We start from the raw sequence: 25,196 nt of genomic DNA on the forward strand, positions 1-25,196 counted from the left end.
CTGACAGAGGGAACAGCATGTGCAAAGGCCCTGAGGTGGGACTGTGTCTGGCATATTTAAGCAGCAGCAAACAGGGCAGTAAGTAAAGAGAAAGTAGCAGGCTGAGAGGCTAGAGGGCAGGTGCACCACAATTGCCAGGACTCTGGCTGTCACTGTGAGAGGGGACACGCTGCAGGGTACTGGTCAATGGACTTGGCTGTTCTTCCGAAGGACCAGGGAGTGACTAGTGAGCAGGAGGCCCCAGTTTGATTTTCCTGTAGAGGATGGGGGGAATGGCAGAGAGATGTGATGGGAAGAGTGTGAAGGGAGGAAGAGTGTGGTATAATGCAAAATAAACATTGGTCCCCCCAGGTCCTGGCACACGGCCCCTAAAACCCTTAGGATGTGAGAAGTACTGAAAGTTCTTTTGTATGACGATGAGATGACCGATGGTTGGAGGCCCTTAGGTAGCTTCAAGTGGAGGGCTGGTCACCAGAAAGACCCAGGCATGATTAGAGAGTTGGAACTTTCAGCCCCACCCTCTGTTCTCTGGGAAGGAGGGAGGGGCTGGAGGTTATTGATCACCAACAGGCAATGATTTAATCAACCACTCCTCATCATGAAACCTTCATAAAACCCCCGAGAGCAGTGGCTCTCAAGCTTCCTAACGCCGCAGCCCTTTAATACAGCTCCTCATGTTGTGGGGACCCCCAACCTTAAAATTGTTTTTGTTGCTACTTCATAACTGTAGTTTTGCTACTGTTATGTCTTAAGTGACCCCTGTGAAAGGGTCGTTTGACCCCCAAAGGGGTTGCGACCCACAGGTTGAGAACTGCTGCCCTAAAGGATGGGGTTCAGAGAGATTCTTGGATGGTGGGGCACCCAGATTGGTGGAGCACCCACCCTCCATAGCTGTCTATGCACTGCCTTCCATTTGGTTGTTTCTGAGTTGTATCCTTTATAATAAACCAATCATCGTAAACAAGGTGTTTCCTGAGTTCTGTGAGCTATTCTAGCAGATTACCCCTGAATTTATAGATAGCTGGTTAGAAGGTGCCAACTGGCAGCTGGTGTCTGAAGTGGGGGCAGTCTTGTGGGGCTGAGCCCTTAACCTGGGGTGTCCACAGTTAGTGTGTCAGAACCGAACTGAATTGTAGGACCTCCAGCCTGGAGAGTTTGGGGAATTGATTGTTGTCAAAAGTGTCGTCAGTAAAGCAGCTCAGAGAAAGTGTCCCAGACAATCACAAGGTTACTCCCTCACCTCTCCGATTCTGTCGCTGCCATCCTACTAGGGTTCTTTGTTTAAAAAGGAAGTGAAGCCTGGCCTGCTTGGCTCCGTGGTTGGAGCGTCGGCCTGCGGACCAAATAGTTGTGAGTTTAATTCTAGTCAAGGGCACGTACCTCCGTTGCAGTTCAGTCCCCAGCCATGGTCGGGGGTCATGCGGGAGGCAACCCGTCGATGCGTCTCTCTCACATCAGTGTTTCTCTCTCTCTCCCTCCCACTCTATCTGAAAATGAATGGAAAAACATCCTTGGGTGAGGATTTTTTTTTAATCCTCACTGGAGGATATTTTTTGCATTTATCTTCAAATAGAAGGCAGGGGTGGGGGGAGGGGGTAGAAACTTTGATGCGAGAGAGAAACGTCGACTGGTTGCCACCTGCATGACCCCAACCAGGGCCGGGGATGAACTGCAACGGAGGTACGTGCCCTTAGCAGGAATTGAACCCAGGACTCCCTGGTCCGCAGGCTGACACTCTAACCGCTGAGCCGAACCAGCCAGGGCCTCAGGTGAGGATTTAAAATGGAAGTGAATTCCAGAGTTCAGGATCAGCAAAATAAGGCATGTTCGTATCGTGGAATCTTGTGGGGCCCATGAACAATAACGGTCAGGCTTGGTGTCTGTGGATCTGGCGAGGTTTTGTGATGTCTTTGTAAGTGAAAACATCAAGTTAATTCAAATGAAAGTACACACACAGACATCTGTGAAAATATACACGTGAAAAAAGTCAAGAAGACAGCAATCCCGAACTGTTAACCACAGTTCTTGCTGGGAATTTGGGGTCATACCTGTGTTTCTTATCCATGTTTGCTATGGTTTTCATTTTTGTAATTTAGAGAACAAGCGATTTTTAATGAAGAGAATTCTTCGACTAGGTAAATGATCATTAATAATACTCACCAGTTGTTCATAGTCTAAGAGCAAGAAAGTATCAAACAAACAAACAGAGAAATTACTTTTGGGACAAATGCCACCCAAAACTATACCTGTCAGAAACGATGGGAGGGGCAGTGGGAAGCTGGAGGTGGATTCTAGTCCTCCACGTTCTGCACCATCCATGGGACCGCTCTGAGACTCACAGATCCCTGCGAAATCTGACACTGGCCTGCGCTGCTGATAGCCTGAACTCTTTCCAAGTCCAGATGGTGTAATTGAAATAAACCACATTCCTAGGATGGTCCTCTCTTAGGCTCTGCAATGGACCTTGACTCATCTGAAATCCCACCCCTTAAAACATTGCAGGTGCACGTTGGCGCCATCCTGAACCACACCACTTGCCACGTTTGCCCTGCTTGGTTCTTCCTGGAACAACTTGTCAATTAGCACCTTCCTTTTTTTGTTTTGAATTTTTTTGTCCTTTACTGATTTTTAGAGAAAGAGGAAGTGAGAAGGAGAGAGAGATGGAAACATTGATGAGAGAGAACATCGATTGGCCGCCTCCTGCACACCCCTCACTGGGGATCAGGCCCACAACCTGGGCATGTGTCCTGACCGGGAATCGAACCAGCGACCTCGTGGTGCATGGGATGATGCTCAACCACTGAGCCACACCGGCCAGACTAGCACGCTCTTAAAAAAAATATAGAGAGAGTAAATAGTGAACAGATACCATATATATCTGCTGAATTATGTCCTTCAAATTAATAAAATTTAATACATTTGAACGTTTATATTTTAAATGCTATACAATGTCTATTTCCTGGCTAAGGGCTATCACTTTCTGTCTATTTTTCTTGTATTTACTTCCAAGACCAGGGCTAATTGGAGAAGGCACTTCCTCCAGGAAAGCAAAGTTTTTTGTGCTTTTTTCTTTTTTCTTCTTCTATTAGCATTCCAGTAGAGAGCTAGCCCGGCTAACACGCCTGTGGGCGGCCAGGCTCACTCCTCAGCCCGCTGCCTAGTTCTCCGCCTCGCCGGCGTGTGTGCTGAGCCAGACAACGGTGTCTCCGTATCAGGGGTTGGGTGGTCACTCGCCAGTCTCCTTGGGGTTTGGGGGGACAGATCTGTGACTCTTCAGCTTGAGCACATTGTCCAGAACACAGGCCAAATAAGTTTTGTAGAGCCAGCAAATCTTTTAAATTAATTCTTCCCAATATGATCTTTGAAATGAATCCTGCTCGTCCGTTTGTCCCTTAGGACTCGATTACCAATCCTGCCCTACATCGAAGGATTGTGAAGACAACGCCGTGGATTCTTTCTGGAAACGGGTGTCCGTGCAGGTCTTGCTGAGCACAGGGGGGTCCGTGAGCATGGGGCAGAGGGGTTCTGAGACGTTCTGAGATGGGGCCATCGGGTCATGACCTGACTTCTCAGAGGCTCGCTTTCCTGCTTCTTCCATTCTGATTCCTGCTCTCTGCTCCGCCCAGGTGTGCGGGTTTAAGGAACTCAGAGTGGTGCCTGGCACAGAGGAATGTTCAGGGATGCTAGTCATGGATGGATGAGGTTGTTAAACAGTTGTTATGACTATCATGGCACGGTGGTTGTTAGTATTTCAAATCCATGTGATCTTGATGGCTATACAAAATGGGGTGATCCCTGCTTTCTGGGGGGCCCTGGGACACCTGCGATCTAGGGGTGGGAGTCAGAAGTGTCCACAGGACGGATGCCAGTGGGAGAGGAGATGAGAGAGGACTGAGGTCAAACTGGAGACACAGAAATGGTCCCCTTAAGGTAAGTCTGCCCCTCAGAGTATTCTGTCACCAGGGTTGATGGTAGTAGTAGCTAGTAAGTGACAATGAGTATAGCTCACATTTTCTGTCACTAGTTTAGAAAAAATATCAGCAAAGGGCCGTCTACCATTTACTGTTTCCTATATTGACTAGGTGGCCCATGGACCCTGCCTGCCACCTGTTGCTGCCAACCCCCTTCAGGGCTAGCCGTGTCTCCTTTGGGCCCATTACCTTCTCTCCATTCCCAGGTGTCAACTGGGTCCACTGTAAGCAGGGCAAGAGGGTCTTTGGTCACACCCTCCGCCACGGCTGCAGTGGGAGCTAAGCAGAGGGCCGTCTCGGACAGATGTCTTCTGTTACTGGCGCCCTCCCGCTGGCTCAGGCAGGAGCCCTGCCCCCACTCCCGTCGGTTCCGGTCTGAGTGCAGGCTCCAGGCAGTTGGCCCTGGGCTGCTGGAGCCCCTCACTGAGGACCGGGAAGCTCTGGGTGCGCCGTCACCTGGACGCGGATCACAAGGGACCCAGGGGTGATGTCAGCATTACACACAATTGAACCACATGTTCTACCCGCAGGACCTGCCCGACTTCAAAGTGTGTACTCCAAACCCCTGCCCTATACCTCCTCCCGCTCTATACGGGGACCTAGTCATGTGCCCACAGGCTACGGGCCCTGAGAACGTGCGGGACAGTCTAGGCATGAGGCAGTCAGTGGTGAGGAGAGGGTCTGAGTCGTAGCAGAAATGTGTTCAATACATTCAATGATATTATTAAATTGACTTGATCTTGACAGCAGCCCTGTGAGGGAGGCAATCTCACCACCCTTGTTTTACAGGCAAGAAAAGTAGGACACAGAGGGATCCTGAGACATAACCAGCTTGGTTACAGGGCTAGCGGAGGAGCCAGAGACCCAGTTCTCAGCCACATCGTCACGCGCCGCGTGGTGTGGGCGCGCATTTTACGATGGAATTGCTTTCATCATCGGTGTCATAGCTGTCCCTGACAGAAAGTGACAGAGTGTAGAAAATACAAGTAACAGCGACCGTTCATACTCGTACTACCTAAGGGCAACCCCTTCCGCACAGTGCCCTTGACATGTGTGGATTTAACCGTGACTGTCGGTGCTGTTGGGAGCGACCCAAGACGTGCATGACAGGAAGGGGGGGCTGCTCTGCTGCAGCTGCTACTGGCCACCCCTGAGCTGGAGAAGGAGCCCAGCATGTCCGTCTCGGCGCCACACCGCACCCCCTCCCTCCGTGCCTCCACGACAGTGCAGACGTCTCGTGGGGGAGAGAACGTGCCCTGGCAATGGGTTAAACTAAACATCTGGAACTTCTCTGGACCCGTCTCTCGGGCATTTCAGGGCTTGACTAACATCCCCAGACTTCTGCCCACTTACTTGTCACACAGTACAGCTCATGCTCCATTCACCAATCTTGCATTTTGCTTCAATGTAAGCACTTCCTATGCTATGGCAACTCTTTTGTAGACTTTTATTCATGGCTGGCTGGTGTTTCAGACCCCTCAGTGCCATGATTTACCTGCCATCTCCTTGACTGTTTCAGGTCGGGTACAAGCAGCACTGCATGAGGCATCTTTTTTTTTTTTTATTCTCCCCCGAGGACATTTTTGCATTTATCTTCAGATGAAGTGGGAGGGAGAGAGAGAGAAACATCAATATGAGAGAGACACATCGAGTGGTTGCCACCCACATGGCCCCAACCCGGGTGGGGACAAACTGCAACCGAGGTACGTGCCCTTAGCGGGAACCGAACCCGGGACTCTCTGGTCTGCAGGCCGACGCTCTAACCGCTGAGCCAAACCGGCCAGGGCAAGGACGCATCTTTGTGCACCAGGTGGTCCTTAGTGCTGTCCGCCAAATATTTCTGGCTCGCCCTCTGAGCATGTGGTTTGCACTCCTCTGCCTCTTGAAATGACTTACGTGTGACTTGCACTGGCCAGCGAGGTGTGAGTAGAAGTGACTTGGTGACTTCCGGGCAGAAGGAAGCTTTCAAGAACTGCTCTGGGATTTGCTGCTTCCCCCTTCTTCCTTGCTGAGAACCAGTGTGGAGACTTCATCAGCTTGGGTCCCAGAGTGAGGACACAGGGAGCCAAACCCCACTGGATCTAGTGTGAGCCAGAAGCAGATCTCTGTTGTTTAAAGCCACTGTGAAGTAGAGGTTGCTGGGAATGGCAGCATGACGTCAGGGCTGGACTCAGATACTGTTTCACATTATTTTTTTAGGGTAGATTCCCAAACATAGAATTACCGAGTCTTATGAATTTTTTGACATTTCAAAGCAGTTTGCTTTTCAAGATATACCAGTTTACATCTTTTCTAGCTGTATGAAATATCAAAGCGATCACACCCTTGGCAGTATTGAGAATTGTCAATTTAAAAAAAATTGGCCACTGGGTAACTCAGTTCGTTGGAGCGTCATCCCCATATGCCAAGATGGTGGGTTCCATTCTTGGTCAGGACACATACAAGAACCAACGAATGAATGTATGCATAAATGGAACAACAAATCTCTCTCTCTCTAAAAATCAATAAATAAAAAAATTTTTTTTTAATTTGACATTTCTTGAAGATGGTGCTGTAGGTAAACGCGGTATCACCTCCTCCACAACCACATCAAAATTACAACTAAACTACAACACAATCATCAATCAGAACCACCTGGCATCGAGCTGAATGGAAGTCCTACAACTATGAAATTAAAGAAACAACCACACCAAGGAGGTTCAGACTGGCTGGTCCCACACCCACATGCGGGATAAAAATCAGGAAGACACCTCATCTGGGAAGGTCCTCCCTGAGAAGTGAGAAGTCCCCGTCCCACACCAGGCACCCAGCTCAGGATTCCAATGCCAGGAAGAGAATCCCCATAACTTCTGGCTGGAAAAACCAGTGGGAACTGAGGCTGAGGGAGGCTGAGGCTTCTGGAGCCCCAGGCAACTGCTCTTAAAGGGCCCAAACACGGCCTTACTCAGATTTGCTCCCAGCTTGAAATGCACCAGAGACATACAGGGAAGAACTGAGCTGTTTGGCCTCGAAACGAGGGCTGGAGAGGCGGCTTTCTCCTGGACAGACGTGCTGGCGGAGGCTGATGTTCCTTTGGTGAGCCCTTCCCTGGGGCGGCAGACGACAGCTGTATCTGGGACTCCAGCAACCTGGCTCATACTGTTGGCCCTGCCCTGGTGATTCCCTGAGGCCCTGCCCCACCCAACCTTTGGGCCCACCCAAGCTGTTTCTATAGGCTTTACCATAGGATTGGCCCGTCTTGGATCCTGCTTCAGGGTTTCCTAAAATTTCTCAAACAAGCAGCATCTGGTCTCAGCGAGCCCCATACCTCTCGTCAAGTAACCCCAGGCCTGGCACTCGAAGCAGCCAGCCTTGGTTCCCATTTTGGCTTTTCCTGGGAACTTCCAAGCCCAGCACAAGAAGCAGCTGTGTGAAGATCACTTTGTAGCTTATGCTGGGTGGCCCTGGATAGAACACAGGCAGTAGCTGACCTTGCCCCAGAGCCAACATACCCAGTGGACAACTTTAGACCACATCGAAACACCACCACCCAACCACCTCAAGTGACACACTCAATGAACGAACTCAGTGGGTACCAGAGCCCTGATGAAGTAAGTCTTGCTCTGTGTGGTGGGTCCCTACACTGCTGATCCACCAAGATAGAGGTCAGTGGTCAGTGGGCACAGACAGTCCTTGCAGCTGACCAGTCTGAGTAAATCCTTCCCATTGACATGCCAACATCAATCAAGACTCATTTATAATAGGATGTGTACTGTCCACAGTAGGGGTTCACCTCGATGGCCCACCTAGGGTGATCAGGGAGGCTGTGCCACCAGATCCTACAGGACACCTACTACAATGGGCCATCCTAGGAAGCCTAGGAGACATAGCAACTCTACCTAATACATAGAAACAATCACAAGGAAGCAGCCAAAATGAGGAGACAAAGAAACATGTCCCAAATGAAAGAAAAGAACAAAACTCCAGGAAAAGAATTAAACAAAATGGAGATAAGCAATCAATCAGATGCAGAGTTCAAAACACAGGTTATAAGCTTGCTCAAGGAACTTGTTGAGACATTCAAGAAATTTAAGGAGACCTCCAAGGAACTTAGAACATCAACAACGTAAAAAAGGACCAGTTAGAAATGAAGGAGGCACTAACTGAAATACAGAATAGTTTACACAGATTCAATAGAGTAGGTAAAGCCAAAAAGCAAACCAATGATTTGACATATAAGGTAGCAAAAAACACCCAATCAGAACAGCAAAAAGAAAAAGAATCCCCAAAAATGATGATAGTGTAAGGAGCCTCTGGGACAACTTCAAGCGTGCCAACATTTGCATTATAGGGGTGCCAGAAGGAGAAGAGAGAGAAAAAGAAATTGAAAACCTATTTGAAACAATGACAGAGAACATCTCTAACTTGAAGGAAACAGACATACAAGTCCAAGAAGCAAAGACAGTCTCAAACAAGATGAACCCAAAGAGGTCCACACCAAGACACATCATCATCAAAATGCCAAAGGTTAAATACAAAGAGAGAATCTAAAAAGCAGCTAGAGAAAAGCAGTTCATAACTTACAAAGGAGCTCTCATAAGAGTGTCAACTGATTTCTCAAAAGAAACTTTGCAGGCCAGAAGGGAGTGGCAAGAAATAGTCAAGGTGATGAAAAGCAATGACCTACAACCAAGATTACTCTATTCTGCAAAGCTATCATTTAGAATTGATGGACATATCAAGAGTTTCCCAACATTGATTGGTTGCCTCCCACACGGCCCCATCTGGAGCTGGAGATCAGGCCTGCAACCCAGACGCTGACCGGAAAGGAGACTGAGATTGACATTGAACCCACAGACGAGGTGGAGCGAATCAAGGAACGTGTGGAAGAGAAAGAGGAAATCCCCCCAGAGCAGCAGCGGCTCATCTATAGTGGTAAACAGATGAATGATGAGAAGACAGCAGCTGATTACAAAATCCTAGGTGGTTCAGTCCTTCACCTGGTGTTGGCTCTAAGAGGAGGAGGTGGTCTCAGGCAGTGATGGGCCTCTCTCCATTTTACCTCCTTACCCTGTCTCTTGTAATGAGGCATCATATATCCTGTCACTCTCTGGGAACCAGCGTCACTGCTCCCTCTCCTGGATGCCCAATCTTGTGTGTCTACTGATAGGAGACTGTGAGGACCCCAGGATGCAGTGTTCCTGGCCCGAAGGGCCATGGCTGGCATTTGGGTTTTAGTTTGTAGTCCTGTGTGCTTCCCTCTCTTATGGTTATGTCCCTGGTTGTCAATAAAATATTTCCTGGCCAAAAAAAAAAAAGAGTTTCCCAGACAAGAAAAAGCTAAAGGAGTTTATCACCACCAAACCAGTATTATATGAAATGTTGAAGGGTCTTCTTGAAGGAGAAGAAAAACAAAAATATGAACAATAAAATGGCGATTAATACATATCTATCAACAATTGAATCTTCAAACAAAATGAGCAAGCAGAACAGAAACAGACTCCTAGATACAGATAACTTTTTGTTGTTCGCCGGATAGGTGGGGGCTGGGGGCTGGGTGAAAAAGATGAAGGAATTAAGAAGTACAAGTTGGTTGTTAGACTGATGAACTCAAAGGGAAGGGGGGAGGGAGGACAGGATGAGATAAACCAAAGAACTTCTATGCATATATGAATAACCAACAGACACCGATAATAGTGTGGGGAAGGCAGGAGGGGGGTGGGATTGGGGAGGAGGGGTCAATGGGGGAAAGACGGGGGGACATCTGTAATACATTCAACAATAAAGATGAGTTTAAAAAATTTGGCATTTCTTAGCTGAAAAGAAGACATGTCTTCATTTACTCAAAATTTACTCATGATTTCTTGCAGTATTCAGTGGATAGTTCTGGGGTGATCTACATCATGCTGAATGGTTCAGAGCCATCAGGAACCTATTTCAAAAAAGGGTAAGAATATCAGCATCAACAAATGTAGCAGAGATGCCAGAATGTTTAGTTGTTTTGAATGGAGGCTTAAGAGAATGGTCTTTATCTCCCATCTAATGCTTGCTTTTGTAAGTTCAGGCAAAGCAAAACAATTGAAAGACCTGAAGATCAGAGACATGTTTATCTGGTTATACCATTAACAGAGGACGAATGCATTAATGAAATAAGTAACCTGAAAGTTAAAGCTGAAAAATAGCCCCCAAAAGCTGGAAAACAAAAGTAATGTGTAAATCAACTAACATTGAAATGGCAAAAATATCAGATTGCTTTAGGACTTTAAGAAATGTCTTTTCTATTTTTCAGGTTTTTGGCAGATTATGAGATTCCCTACTTGCAGAAGGATAAAATCACACGAATTGAAATCTGGGTTATGCATGAAATCGGGGGACCCAACCTGTAAGTTATGGTGTTCTTGATGAGGGTGATTGTGCAAACCAGCTTTTCTCAGATGTGATGTGATCAAGTTTGTTTTACATTTTCATTTTTGGGGAAACAATAGTCTTTTCTGTTTTTATTTTTAATAAATGATTTGGGAGAGAGAAACGTTGATTTGCCGTTCCACTTATTTACACATTCATGGGTTGATTCGTGTATGTGCCCTGACTGTGGGTCAAACCTGTAACCTTGGCGCATCAGTACTATGCTCTGACCAACTGAGCTTCCGGGCCAGGACTCGTCTCTGTTTCTAACGTGGCACACAGAGAAAGACAGAGGCTTGACTTTCTGGTAATGCCATCAGCCTGTCCTGAGCCCAGACAGAAAACTCTGTTACCCAGATACCTCTCTCATCCAAGGGAAGTCAACCTGGGTGGCCTTGGGTAGGCAAGTTCCTCATGCATTTGTGTAGGTCAAAGCCAGCTTCTGTTTCTGGTCATTTGAGGCCCCAAAATTCTTTCTAGGAGTCCTATGAATTGACCCAAAGACTATGTAAGGAAGACTGTTTATTTTTATTTTTTTCCTTTATTAATTTTAGAGCGAGAGGAAGGGAGAGAGAGAGAGAGAGATAGAAATATCGATGAGAGTGAACATTAATTGGCTGCTCCCTGCATGCCTCACACTAGCGATTTGGCCCACAACCTGGGCATGGGCCCTGACCAGGAATTGAACCGGCGACCTCTTGGTGCATGCGTTGACGCTCAACTACTGAGCCACACTGGTTGGGCGGAAGACTTTTTTCTCAGTGAACAGTTGTTGTCACAATTAGGTCTCAGACAACTGGCCAAGGAAACTTTTAAGATACATATTTTCTGGGAAACCACTCAAGTTCATATAAATGCGAACTTGAGCTCATCCTTCTCATCAATAAAGGCAAAAGTGCAGATACAAATCTTAAAATGCAGCGGGTTCAGAGGTAAGCCAGTGAGGCCAGGTCTAGGTAAAGCTGTGCAGCCACAGTGGTACGACAGGGGCAAGCGGGGGCTTTGGTCCTGAGGGCATGGATGTCTTGCGGAGGGAAGCATGGCCGGCCCCAGCGAGTGGATGTGTTACTGGAAGCAGTTCTGGGAGAATCGTAGCAAATCCCCCATTTCAGGCCCCAGGTGCCTCGAAGACTCACCAGGAATGAGTGATTTCCTCCCCCTGCATTTCTCTTCCCAGAAGGGAAATTAGTCTTGTTTTTGCATGAAAAAACAGTATGTTTTTTTTCTTGTTTCTGTGAGAAGTTGCTCGTTGTGTGAACGTTATGCTTGTTGTTGTGCTACTGTATCTATCAGAGAAAGCTTGTCCTTTGAGGCGACACGTAAGGAGACGAGGAAATGGCAATGAGTGCCCTCCAGACCATCACTTCTGCCGCAGGAGAGGTGATCGAGGGGTCAGGACACCTGGTTGTACCTTTGTGGTAAAAGGTGAAGTTGCAGGTCAGGTGCTAAGAGAGCAGGGGGTCCTGAACTGCTGAGATTTTAGGAAAAAACCATGGAAAAGAGCTAACAACAGAAAGCTCATACCTGATTGTGTTTATACCTTTATTTTAAAAAATAGTAAAATAAGCCATTGATTGAGCTCTGTGTCTTGGTGTCCTGAAACCTCCATGTCATCGTGGACTAACAATTTCTAGGTAGTGAGCGTGGCCCGGAGTAGGACAGCATTCCGATTCTGGCCACGTGGTCTTACCAGCTCACCCTCTTCATTCCTGTGATGCCTGGAACCCCACTTCTTCCAGGAGGCTTCCTCAGTCACGCATTCCCTCCCTGTACAGTCCCTTTCTAGTCATTTCATAGGGAGGAGGCTGCTTACCTTCCCATTCGAAGTAAACTGAGGCCGGGCCCTGCCTGTGATATGAATACCATGCCTGTTGACCACACCTGCTTGCCTCTATACATGCCCCCTGCTTAATTCTGATGGGGGTGGGGCAGGGGGGCCTGGGGCCACTGAACAAGAGGTATGGGACAGCTCATACTCTGCCGCGGTGGTCGGCAGAAAACCTGTTTCCAGGCATTTATGCTGAGGAGACACATCATCAAGGACGTGTATGAAAATGAAGCTTCCTCAAGGTTTGTTGTGGTGTCAGAGACGTTGAAATACAGGAATGAACCTTGATCTTTAACAGGAGGGGGCTGTGAATTATGTTCCAATTATGGAAAGGAGAGCACAGAGGAATGAAAAATAAGAGCCGGTATACATGTATGTACACAGACATGGGCAAATGCCAAAAACAAAATGCACGGGACAGCAGAAACTCACGTTGCATTTTAAAAGTTTCATGGGAATAAATGGATTTAAAAAGTCTAGAATGGTATACCTCAAAATGTTAATAGCAGTCATCTCTAGTGATGTGAGATTGGCTGTTTTATTTTTTTTTCCTTTTGTTTATTTGCATTTTCTAACTTTTTGGGTATGTTATTGTTGCCATTTAAAGCTTAACTTAATACACTGTAGGTTGAACAAGTTGGCAGTCGGCATGGTGCCAGTCGGGGGCAAATCACACAGGTGTGTGGTGGGCGGGGCCTTGAAACGCCCTGTGATGCACCTGCAAGGCCCTCCCAGGGCACTTGACCTGCATACTTCGGACCAGGTGTTGGGTGCTCAGAGCACCCCTTTGGGGTGCATGGGTTTAGTGCAAGCAGCGCTTTGGGGTCCAGAGACTTTCCCAGATAGTTCTCCGAAGAGGAGACTGTCCCGGGAGCACATAGTCAAGGTAACTGTTAACTAGTCTAGAAAAACCTTCTTCCACCCTCTTATTTTATTTTGCATGTCTGCGCTTGTTGTAGGGAATCCTGCGGAGAAGGCAGTGTGAAGATCCTGGAAGAGAGACTGCAGGAGCTGGGTTTTCAGTACAGCTGCATCAATGACTACCTGTAGGTGGCAGACTGCGATCGGTGCACGCATTCCGTGATTTGGGAGGGGAGGGAGCTGTTGAAAGGGACTCCGCTCTAAAATCCAAGGGACTGTGCCTTCTGGGTGCCGCTGTGTGTGGGGACTGAGAGTACCTTCTGGACTGAGAGGGTTCTGCCAGGCTCCTCCCACTTCTGTCCAGCCCTTTCTAATTATTGAAGGGCAGGTGAAGTAACCCTTTCCCATTTGCGCGTGTCCAGTTTGCTCTTTGCTTGCTAAGGGCATGGTGAGTAACTCGTGAACCAGGAGCCTGGTGCCCGCCTCCTTGGGTGGTGCGGAGGTGGAGCTGGTTTGAGATACTCACAGGCAGGTGCATTTTGACCGTAGGCCAATAGAAAAATAGTCCTAGCTACCATTCAGTGAACGCATTCCGGGCCAGGCACTTTATAAACTTAAAATCAGATACCGCGTGTGGGCGTTCCTGATTCTTGGAAATGTAGATAAATTTGGTTTGAAGCCCGAGACAGTGGAAACCGTGCCCTGGGCTGGGAATCCCTCACCTGAGTCTGCGGCCCTCTGGTCCCTCGGAGGCTGGAGCCCAACACTGCAAGGACTTAGTACAGTTGCTCAAAGCTTGAAGCTGTACCTTTTGTCATCTATTATTGCTAATGCTGTCAGGAAGCTCAAAGGCCAGGTGTTGCTATCACCCTCTTTCAACAATTAAAGAAAGTTAATAACCTTTTGGGGGAGGGGAATATAGTCCATGTACAGAAAAATGCACAAACCATACGTATCCAGCTGAATGAATTTTGACAAGTTCAACATACACATGCAACCAGCATGTAGATCAAGAAACAGAACAGCGCCCCCTTGGCTCCCCCAGGCCTCCCTTTCCGTCTCTCCCTGCCCACAGCAGCGACCACTCTCTAGACCTGCAAGGTCACAGGTTGGTTTTGTCTGTTTTTAAGCTTTATATAAATAGCCCCTTTTGTGAACGGATAGAGTAGAGATCAGAGAGGTTAAGTACCTTTCCCAAGGTCATGACTCAGTGACAGACCCAAGTTCTAGACCCAGCATCACACGGCCTTAGAGTATGCTCTGTTTTTCTTCCTACTATAGAACTCTTCCTTTCTTAATACACCAGATTTTAGTAAATGTTTAAAAAGGTAATTCTTACTTTAAAACAACTCAATGATGGAGAAAATTATGGCTAAAAATTTCACATTTATGAACACTTTGCTTTGGTCCAGGAATTCCCCAAGGAGGCTACTGCTTTCTTTTTTTTTTTTTCCTTTATTGATTTTAGAGAGAGAGGAAGGGAGAGGGAGAGATAGAAACATCAATGAGAGAGAACATCGATGGCCGCCTCCTGCATGCCCCACACTGGGGATTGGGCCCACAACCTGGGCATGTGCCCTGACCGGGAATTGAACCAGCGACCTCTTGGTGCAGGGGTCCATGCTTAACCACTGAGCCACACCGGCCGGACGAAGCTATCTTTTTTTTTTTTTTTTTATCCTCACCCGAGGATATTCTTCCATTTTTTGTACAGATAGAGTGGGAGGGAGAGAGAGGAAGGGAGAGAGAGAGAGAGAGAAACATCGACGTGAAGGGACACATCGAGTGGCTGCCACCCGCACGACCAACCAGGGCCGGGGACAAACTGCAACCGAGGTACATGCCCTTAGCGGGAACCGAACCCGGGTCTCTCCGGACCGCAGGCTGACGCTCTAACCGCTGAGCCAAACTGGCCAGGGCCGAAGCTGTCTTTTTTTAAGTCCTGGGTCCAAGTGGGGGGCCCAGCCAGAGTCCAGGGTCTCCTTCCTGGCTCACAGCGGTCCACAGAACACCAGCCTGCTTTCATTTCCTCTGGGGTTGTCCTCACCTGGGCTGGCCTCAGGGCTGTTCCCTGGCAAGCCCCACCCCGCTTCCGCTTTGCCCCGCCCTGGGCTCTTTCCAGGTTGAGGTGGGTTTTGTGTTGCTCCTGGGAGCACTGAGGAGGTGACAGAAGGTTGAAGTGACAAAGGTGAACAGATCCAGCTCCCCGCTCCGTGGAACTGAGAACTCCTGCCCCTGAGGACTTGGGTGACGTTGCCCCTTGCAGATGCTGTCGCGGTCGCGGTCTTATGTTTCCGTCTCCTGTCTTGCCGCCGGGATGGTTTCTGCTTTGCACTGTGTTGAACCAGGCGCAGTGAAACTCCATGAGTTTGGGGGGGCACAACACCATAATGACTCTCTTAAAACATATCCACGTTCCATAGACTTTCCTGAAAAGCAAGCGAGTCTTCGGAAGGGGTCACACAGCATGTCATAGAGTGAACAATGTATTTCCTGTTCTTCCGAAGTCCCTCCAGTCACCCTGCCACAGGAGAGCCCCTTGGCCTGCCTTCTACCTGACGTCCAGTGTGCCACCGTTACCTGGATCCTTTCTCTGCTGTTTTGCTCCCCCTCCAGCTGCCCTGGGTCCCCGCATCTCCACCCTCTGCTGTGCAGAGCACTTAAAAAAATTATTTTTTTATTGATTTTTGGAGAGAGAGGAAGGGGGAGGAGAGTGAGAGAGAGAGAGAGAGAAACAGGGATGTGACATCAAAACATCGATCAGCTGCCTCCTGCACACCCTCCTACCAGGGATTGAGCCTGAAACCCAGGCATGTGCCCTGACTGGGAATCAAACTGGTAACCTTTAGGTGCATGGGACAATGCTCAACCAATTGAGCCTCACCGGCCAGGGCCGTGCAGAGCAATATAGCTTTCTTTGCTGCAGCCCGGGCATCAGCTATGCCCATTGCTTCAAGTCCAACCTGAAGGCTCAAGTTCAGCTCCACAACTCGCTGCTGCGAGAATTCGGGCAAGTCCTAGGGACAGTGTTCTTGACTGTGAATCGGACAGGATAATAGTACCTGTTCCGGGGAGTTGTTGTGAGGCGTAAACAGCAGAATTTACGTAAAATGCGTAATTCTTAGTACACGATGAGCATTTAATAAATGCTGGCTAATATTTCGTGTTATTTTCAATATGGTCAAAAAGTTAACTTACAATATTGGGTTCCTCTCTGAGTCCTAATCAAAGATCTCAGGAAGCCATGTACACTCCACACACATTTCTGGAGGGTGTAGCACTAACAAAGCATCGCTGGCTTGTGTTTTTAATTTTTTTTTTATCCTCACCCGAGGATATTTTTCCATTTTTTGTACAGATAGAGTGGGAGGGAGAGAGAGGAAGGGAGAGAGAGAGAGAAACATCGACGTGAAGGGACACATCGAGTGGCTGCCACCCGCACGACCAACCAGGGCCGGGGACAAACTGCAACCGAAGTACGTGCCCTTAGCGGGAACCGAACCCGGGTCTCTCCAGACCGCAGGCCAACGCTCTAACCGCTGAGCCAAACTGGCCAGGGCTGGCTTGTGTTTTTAAAAAGAAACTGTGGCCCTGGCCGGCTTGGCTCAGCGGTTAGAGTGTTGGCCTGCGGTCCAGAGAGACCCGGGTTCGGTTCCCACTAAGGGCACGTACCTCGGTTGCAGTTTGTCCCCGGCCCTGATTGGTCGTGCGGGTGGCAGCCACTCGATGTGTACCTTTCACGTTGATGTTTTTCTCTCTCTCTCTCTTCCTTCCACTCTATCTGAACAAAAAATGAAAAAATGTCCTCGGGTGAGGATTACATAAATAAATAAATAAATAAATAAAAATAAAAAGAAACTGTGTTCTTCGAGGTCAGAGATTGTGTATCCCTGGCACACCTTAAAGGTTTGATGCATGAAAGCCATTTAAACAATCCCTTAAATCCCATTTCTTTTTATTCTATAGGCCAGTGAAACTCTTAAAGTGTGTGGACCACAGCACTCATCCTGACTGTGCCTTAAAGTCGCAAGTAAATATCCTAACCCAACCTTGTTGCTTCTCCAAGACAACCAGGCTCACTCTTTACCGAACACTGATGAGCTCCGTGGGAGCCGCTAGGTGGTGCAGGTGCGACCGGCCCAGCCTCACACCCGCCGTGCGCTGCGGGGCTGAGCCTGCCCCACGCAGCAGAGATTCTAGGAGTGGAGGGGCAGGTGGACCTTTTAAAATTCATTTCTTAATCCTACTATGTTTCAAAATTACATTAATGTTTTGAAAAGTTAATACATATGCATGGGATGAAGTTAATAGCTATAAAGTGTCGAGAAAGAGAAACATTTATTCTTAGTCACCCAATTCCTTTCCCCAGAGGCAGCCACTATTTCTTTAAAATTTTTTTTTTTCAATTGCAGTTTACATTTAATATTATTTTGCCACTATTTCTAGTTTCTTGTGTGTCCTTCTAGAATATTCTGTGCCCATAACAACACACACACGCACATACACACACGAAAACACACAGAAGTATATTCCTCTCTCTTTTTAAAACCCACATTCAAGGTCATGCTTAGAGAGAGGAAGGGAGAGAGGGAGAGAGAGAGAGAGACAGACAGGCAGACAGACAGAAACACTGATGTGAGAAAGAAACATTGATGGGTTGTCCTCCATATGTGGCCTGCCCGGGGATCAAACCCACAGCCCCGGTATGTGCCCTGCCTGGGGATCAAACCCACAGCCCAGGTATGTGCCCTGCCTGGGGATCAAACCCACAGCCCAGGTATGTGCCCTGCCTGGGGATCAAACCCACAGCCCAGGTATGTGCCCTGCCTGGGAATGGAACCAGCCATTTCAATGCACAGATCAGAGCTCAACCAAGTGATAGTGCACGTAGGATTCTAAACTTGACTTTTTCTTTTCCCCACATAACTGTGTTTTGGGGCTGCTTTCGTCTCTTTGGTGCAGCTGCCCTGTCTTTCGAACAGCGCTGTGTTCTCTTGTGCGCGCGTATCATGACCTATTGAACCCGTTACCCTAGGTGGACATTTAGACTGTTTCCAACGCTTAGCTGTCATCCACAGTGAGTGAGAGGATTCTTCTCCCTCTACTCCGTCTCCTCAGAGTAATTTCTTTTAGCACTTCGGTTCATCCTTTGCCGTACCTCCTCAATGCACATATGTCACAGACGCAGGTGTTTGTTTGGTTTCGGTTAGGCCTTATTTTTATTTTTTAAACTTTTAAAAAAATATATATTTTTAAAAATTGATTTTAGAGAGAGAGGAAGGGAGAGAGAAACATTGATGTGAGAGAAACATTGATCGTCTGCCTCCTGCACGCCCCCTACTGGGGATTGAGCCTGCGAACCAGGCATGTGCCCTGACCAGGAATCGAACCAGTGACCTCTTGGTGCATGGGCCAACGCTCAACCATTGACCCATACCTGCAGGATGGTTTGGTCTTATTTTCATTTATTTATTTACCTTTGTTTTTGTACAAAAAGCAATCGTAACAGACATATTGTTCTGCTGTGGGCTTTTTTCACTTCACAACGTAAGGGGATCCTCTTAGGTCTGCTCAGACTTCCAGACTCGGTCTTTCAGGGGCTGCAGAGTGTTCTGTGGGGTGGCCGCTCCGCCGTCAGTCACTGTCCAGTTGTAGGTGGACTCTGCTGTAGGTTGTAGCTGTAGTTGTTTTGTAGTTACAAACAATGTGGAGATACCATCTTTGACTGTGTACCTGAGCTCTGTGCAAGCATTTGTGTAGGACAGGCCACCAGCAGCGGAGTTGAGGGGCCGAAGGGGTGTAGTCTGCATGGCCTTGTATCTAAAAGGCTGCACCAGGCACACCCCGCCAGGGTTGACGGTGGGTACTCCTTTCTCCCCTATGCCACCATTGGGTTGTAATGTGAGTCCTGACAGGGCTTGTTTTTTTTCTTTTTTGTAGCATTAATGCCTGACTTAAGCTTTGAGTTCCGAGGCGTCCACATCAATGATGGCCATCTCCAGTGAACGGTGTCATCAGCCATGTGACTAAAGAGCCGGCACCCACCCCTCTTTGAGTGTCCTGCGCTTGACAGATCTGGTTGATTCATTCACTGCCCTTTGGGACCACCTGTTTCTTTTCTTCTGTTTCCCTTGCTTTAAATCACCGCTCTTACATTTTAAATTCATCAAGAGAGTGATCCCCCCAAACCTTAGACTCCCACCCACAGCCCCAATAAAAGCAGAACCCGGGACTTGTGTGTGTCCTCTCTCTACCCACGATCTCGCTGTGTGGCCCCAGGTGTGTGGGGTGATTTCCAGGTCCTGTAAGTAATACACATTTTTTTCCAAGTTCCCTGACGGTTCTTGCTGAAGGACGTCTTGCAACCATAAGAACCACGAGGGCTGGTCCAGCGACAACATTGGTGTTGAGAGGCTGAGACCAGCACAAAACAGCCCAGACACATCTATGTGTGAATCCACCTGTACCTGTACCTGTACCCGTACCCATACCCGTACCTGTACCTGTACCTAGTTTTAGGTAGTCTAACGGGTCAAACTGTGCTTTGTTGCTGTTTTCATTTGTGTCCGCAGGAGGATTTCCCTTCCCTTTCTTTCTACCTGCTAATATCATACTTACCCATGAGGACTGAACCCCAGGGGTCCCTTCTCTGCAGGGCTTTCCGGATCCCACAGGTGGGTGGCGGAGCCCCCTTCTCTGCACTCCGAGGCCTGTGCATGGCTCGCAGACAGTTTCTCCCTTTCTCGCACATCACACTTCATTCCACACCGTCTGCCCGCCTCTCTCAGCTTGGAGACTGCAGCAGCATCCTCTTTGTGTGTCTCACAACAGCTGCGCATAGTAGGTGCTCCATGAATGTCTGTAGGACCTATTCGTCCATCCACAGGGGAAAGAACTCATCAGGGCTGGATAGCAACTGTATACCAGGGGTTGTGCTGTGTGCGTTACAATGTTTCGTTCATCCTTACAACCTGTCCATAAACAGATAGAGACTGCTCACCAGCCCCATAAGGCTCTTCATTTAGTAACAGAACTTTTGAGTTTTAGTTGGGTTCATGGCTGCCAAGAATAATGAGTGTACTTTCTAGCCTCCCCCTTCAACTCCTGGGTGAAGCACTTGGAAGGAAGAAAGAGGCGTTCCCAGAAAGGGGGACGCCTTTCCTACTGGCGGGGGTAGGGACCCAGAAGATGTGGTCTGAGCCATCTCTAACTGGGCATGGCTGGGTGCCCCCTGGATGGGGCTGGAGCCACCTGGACAGTTACTGAGAGAAAACCAAACATCCGTCTTGTCTAAGCTACGGAGACTTGGGTCATTTCCATAGCAACCAAACCCATGTCTGAACCCATGTGGGGAGGTTATTTTTTTTTAATTAAATTTTATTTATTTATTATTTTTTTTATTTTGTTTTATTTTTAATTTTATTTTTGTTACAGATGTTTCTCCTTTTTTACCCCATTGACACCCTCCTCCCCATCCCCCCCCCCCACCCTGTCCCCGGCTTTGTTGTCCATGTCCATTGGTTATGTGTACATGCATATAAGTTCTGTGGTTTATCTCTTCCCTCCCCCACCACCCCCTCTTCTGAGGGATGTCAGTCTGTACCCTACTTCCATGTTTCTGGGTTTACCCTATTCCTCAGACTGTTATGTTCATTATATTCCATAAATAAGTGAGATCATATGATACTTGTCTTTTTCTGCTTGGCTTGTTTCCCTTAGGATAATACTTTCCAGGTCCCTCCATGTCATCTCAAAGGATAAGAGATCTTTCTTTCTTACAGCTGCATAGTACTCCATTATGTATATGTACCACTGCTTTTTTATCCATTTGTCTACTGATGGACACTTGGGCTGTTTCCAGATCTTAGCTAGTGTAAATAGTGCTGCTACAAACATGGGGTTACATATATTCTTTCTGATTGGTGTTTCAGGCTTCTTAGAGTATATTTCTAGAAGTGAGATCACTGGGTCAAATGGAAGTTCAATTTAAAATATTTTGAGGTAACACCATATTGTTTTCCATAGTGGCTGCACCAGTCTGCATTCCCACCAGCAGTACACTAGAGTCCCCTTTTCTCTACACCCTCGCCAACACTTGTTGTTTGATGATTTGTTGATGGCGGCCATTCTGACAGGTGTGAGGTGATACCTCATTGTTGTTTTAATTTGCATCTCTCTGATGATTAGTGATGTTGAGCATTTCTTCATATGTCTCTTGGCCATTTGTATGTCCTGTTTGGAGAGGTGTCTATTTAGCTCCTCTGCCCATTTTTTTAATTGGGTTCTTTGTCTTCCTTTTGTTGAGTTGTATGAGTACTCTATATATTTTGGAAATTAACCCCTTATCTGATGTATCATTGCAATGATGTTCTCCCATACAGTGGGTTGCCTTTCCATTTTGATGGTTGTTTCTTTTGCTGTGCAGAAGCTTTTTAGTTTGATGTAGTCCCATGTGTTCATTTTGTCCTTTGTTTCTGTTGTCTTAGGTGATGTATCATTGAAAATTCTGCTGTGTATGATGTCAGAAATTTTGTTGCCTACAGTTTCTTCTAGAATTTTTATGGATTCACGGGTCACATTTAAGTCTTTTATCCATTTTGTGTTTATTTTTGTGTATGGTGTAAGTTGATGGTCTAGTTTCATTTTGTTTGCATGTAACTGTCCAATATTCCCAATACCATTTATTAAAGAGGCTGTCTTTACCCCACTATATGCTCATGCCATCTTTGTCAAATATTAATTGAGCATTGGGTCCATTTCTGGGTTCTCTGTTCTGTTCCACTGGTCTATATGCCTGTTCTTGTGCCAATACCAGGCTGTTTTGATTACAGTCGCTTTGTAGTATAACCTGATATTTGGTATTGTGATCCCACTTACATTGTCCTTCTTTTTCAAAATTGCTGTGGCTACACGAGGTCTTTTTTGGTTTCATATGAACTTTTGAAGTATTTTTTCTAGTTCTGTGAAATATGTCGTTGGTATTTTCATGGGGATTACATCAAATCTATAGATTGCTTTGGGTAATATGGACATTTTAATGATGTTAATTCTTCCAATCCATGAACAAGGTATGTGCTTCCACTTTTTATATCTTCCTCTATTTCTTTTTTCAATGTCCTGTAGTTTTCTGCAAACAGGTCCTTTACTTCTTTGGTTAAGTTTATTCCTAGGTACCTTAATTTTTTTGCCACGATGGTAAATGGGATTGTTTTTTCAATTTCTCTTTCTGTGAGTTCATCATTGGTGTATAAGAATGCTGTTGATTTCTTGACATTAATTTTGTATCCTGCTACTTTGCCAAATTCATTTATTAAGTCTAGTAAATTTTTGATGGAGTCTTTAGGGATTTCTATGTATAATATCATGTCACCTGCAAATAATGACAGTTTCACTTTCTCCTTTCCAATTTGGATCCCTTTTATTTTTTCTTCCTGTCTGATTGCTGTGGCTAAGACTTCCAGTACTATGTCAAATAAGAGTGATGAAAGTGGGCATCTTGTCTTGTTCCTGTTCTTAAGGGAAATGCTTTTAGTTTCTGCCCACTGAGCATGATGTTGGCTGTAGGTCTTTCATATATGGCCTTTATGTTTATTTCGGAGGTGGAGAAAAGCTGGCCCACAGAAGCCAATGAGGAACTGGCTCATGACCACCCGCAGTGAGAGGGTCTGAACCAGTCTGTGAGGTTCCAGAATTCACTTGGCAAACGTGCTCCTTTGACTGGGAGTTGGGACGCCAGCTCCACCGTCAGCAGCGTGTGTCATTGGAGCTCACACCCCAGGGTGGCTGGTGAGGTGAAGTTCCCTCCCACACTCTGCTGTTCACTCGGTGTGAATTTGGCACATGGTGTTTTGGAGTCCACTCATGGGGGAGGGACTTCCTTCACCTGAAGGTGAACCCACCACCTCATACCTGCTGCTCAAGGACCTTCAAGGTCTCTACCAGCAAGTCCAGACTTCTAGCCCGGCCTTCGGGTGCTCCTCTCTGGCACTTCGTCCCAGGACAGCTTTGGTCCACGTCCCCGGACAGCGGTCCCGCCCGCAGTCTGGGGACACTGGCCCTCTGGGCAGAATGAAAGCATTGCAGCCAGAGTCCGATGGCCTCGTCTAGAAAACTGAAAATAGTGGACCCCGTCTCTGGGTTTGGTGTGAAGACTGAATAAAACAATGTGTGTAGAAGTTCCCAGCCTCCTTTCCAGACAGGACACAAGGAAGGCTCCCCAGAGCCTGGGATGGGCGCAGGATTCTGGTTCCGAAGTTCAGGTGGGAGCTCATAGGTTGAAATTCTTAACTGCAGGTATCACGTATCAGCACCCGATAGTTCAGTGGAGATGGGATGCGGTAAAGGACTTGATTTTGTTTTATTTTATTGTTAATCCTTACTTGAGAATATTTTTTCCCATTGATTTTTAGAGAGAGTGGAAGGGAGGGGGGGAGAGAGAGAGAGAGAGAGAGAGAGAGAGAGAGAGAAGGAGAAAGAAACATCAATGGAAGAGAGACACATTGATTGCTTGCCTCCCACATGCACCGCTCCAGGGGCCTGAAACACAGGCACATGCCCATGACAGGGAATCAAACCTGTGACCCTATAGTGCACAGGCTGATGCTCTACCCACAGAGCCACATCAGCCAGGGCTGTAGTAAAGGATTTCAGACCATTCACTGAACCTTCCTGAGAAAGCCAGAGAGTCAAAGCTGGAGGTCACACCAAAGTCCCACCCAGACTGCCCCAGGGGAGACCTCACTGCCACCTGTCTGGGCACAGACACTTCAGAGAATACCTGTGATGCTCACATCTGGATGCTGCTTCCAGAATTTCTGCCACTGCTGCCTTGGAAAGCTGGTGCCTTGGGCACCCCCGAGGTGGGATGGACCCTGATGGCACCTGCTGTTTTAATCCACTGTGCTCACAGATATACAGATGTACCGAGAAGTGGGTACATCTGGTTGGTCGAGTTTTGGTCACGTATTTGCGCTCTACCTGCAAGGGAGTTTGGGAAGCGGAGCATCTGTATGGAAGCCACTCTCATGGCTTTGAAGTTCATCAGTATGCTGATGACTCCAAGATGAATAGCCGTGGTTCACCCTTCTACTCAATACCACACTCGTCCATTCAACAGTCTACTCAACATGCCCCTTGAATGCCTCGTAGGTAATTCAAACTCAACGCACCCCAAACTGAACTCCCGGATATACCCACTGTGGGGGGCTGAGCCATGGCATCCAAAGATATCCAGGTCCTAATTCCTGAAGCCAGTGAATTTTACCTTAGGTTACAAACGAGGCTTTGCAGATGTGGTTAGGTTAAGGGTCTTGAGATTGGGGTTTATCCTGGATTTTCCAGGTCAGGCGGGCCCTCAATGTCATCATGTGTCCTTCTGAGAGGGAGGCAGGGGACGCTGACACAGGAGAGGCGGATACAGCCCGGGACAGTGGAAGAGAGATTGGTGGCGCCCTGTGAAGACAGAGAACAGGCAAGGCAACTTCCTTCCCTCAGGAGTTTCCTGGGACAGAACCAGCCCCACCGACACCTTGACGTCAGCCTGGGGAAACTGGTTTCTGACTTCTGGCCTCCAGGCCTGGAGGAGAGGACATCTGTGTTGTTTTAAGCTACTACCTTTACTATAGCAGCAATAGGAAATGAACAGACCCCTAAACTTGGTCTATCACAGACTTCCTGTCTCGATTGCTGGCAACGCCCCCCCTTCCAAAAATCCCAAATGTCCTTTCCAGAAACCCTGACCCATCCTTCGCTCCTTCCCTTCTCACCCCTCATCAGAAAATCCTTCGGGTCGACTTACAGACTGCTGAGCAGCCCAGGCCTCTCCCGTGACCAGCCTGGCTGAGCGGCTGGCGTTTTTAGTCTGACAGTTTCAAACCCATGAAGTATGGAGAATAGGCCTTTACAAAGTCAGTCACCTCACTCGTGTGCTGCAACTGCTCCATGTCGCGCAGCGTGAGGAACCAGCAGCGGCTCCCCCGCCCACCCCTCACTTCCCCGACTTCTCTTCCAAGTCCCCTGGCTCTCCGGCTCCCCGGATCACCCCTCACTTCCCCGACTTCTCTTCCAACTCCCCTGGCTCTCCAGCTCCCCGGATCACCCCTCACTTCCCCGACTTCTCTTCCAACTCCCCTGGCTCTCGAGCCTCAGCAGAC

At 47.7% G+C, this 25,196-nt stretch overlaps 2 protein-coding genes across 2 annotated transcripts in view; both read left to right on the plus strand.

The window, feature by feature from the left end:
• The window catches only part of BST1 (bone marrow stromal cell antigen 1), a 40,503-nt gene that overhangs the window by 10,758 nt on the left and 4,549 nt on the right, over positions 1 to 25,196 (plus strand). Inside the window, exons 4-8 of the mRNA XM_036240288.1 lie at positions 3,397 to 3,479; positions 9,821 to 9,897; positions 10,240 to 10,332; positions 13,143 to 13,229; positions 17,011 to 17,149. Of these exons, the coding sequence (XP_036096181.1) occupies positions 3,397 to 3,479; positions 9,821 to 9,897; positions 10,240 to 10,332; positions 13,143 to 13,229; positions 17,011 to 17,149 (479 nt within the window). The remainder of the gene's footprint in view (positions 1 to 3,396; positions 3,480 to 9,820; positions 9,898 to 10,239; positions 10,333 to 13,142; positions 13,230 to 17,010; positions 17,150 to 25,196) is intronic.
• LOC118626986 (NEDD8-like) lies at positions 4,487 to 8,992 on the plus strand. The gene is made up of 2 exons (XM_036257067.1): positions 4,487 to 4,639; positions 8,765 to 8,992. The coding sequence occupies exons 1-2, from the start codon at positions 4,487 to 4,489 to the stop codon at positions 8,990 to 8,992; spliced, it is 381 nt and encodes a 126-aa protein (XP_036112960.1).

The sequence above is a fragment of the Molossus molossus genome, unplaced genomic scaffold, assembly GCF_014108415.1.
Source record: "Molossus molossus isolate mMolMol1 unplaced genomic scaffold, mMolMol1.p scaffold_m16_p_1, whole genome shotgun sequence".
Classification (NCBI taxonomy): domain Eukaryota; kingdom Metazoa; phylum Chordata; class Mammalia; order Chiroptera; family Molossidae; genus Molossus; species Molossus molossus.

Coding starts and splice junctions, on each gene's coding strand:
- LOC118626986 (XM_036257067.1), top strand. CDS start 4,487: ATGTTCTACCCGCAGGACCTGCCCGACTTCAAAGTGTGTACTCCAAAC. Junction 4,640..8,764: donor TAGGCATGAGGCAGTCAGTG/GTGAGGAGAGGG, acceptor CCTGCAACCCAG/ACGCTGACCGGAAAGGAGAC.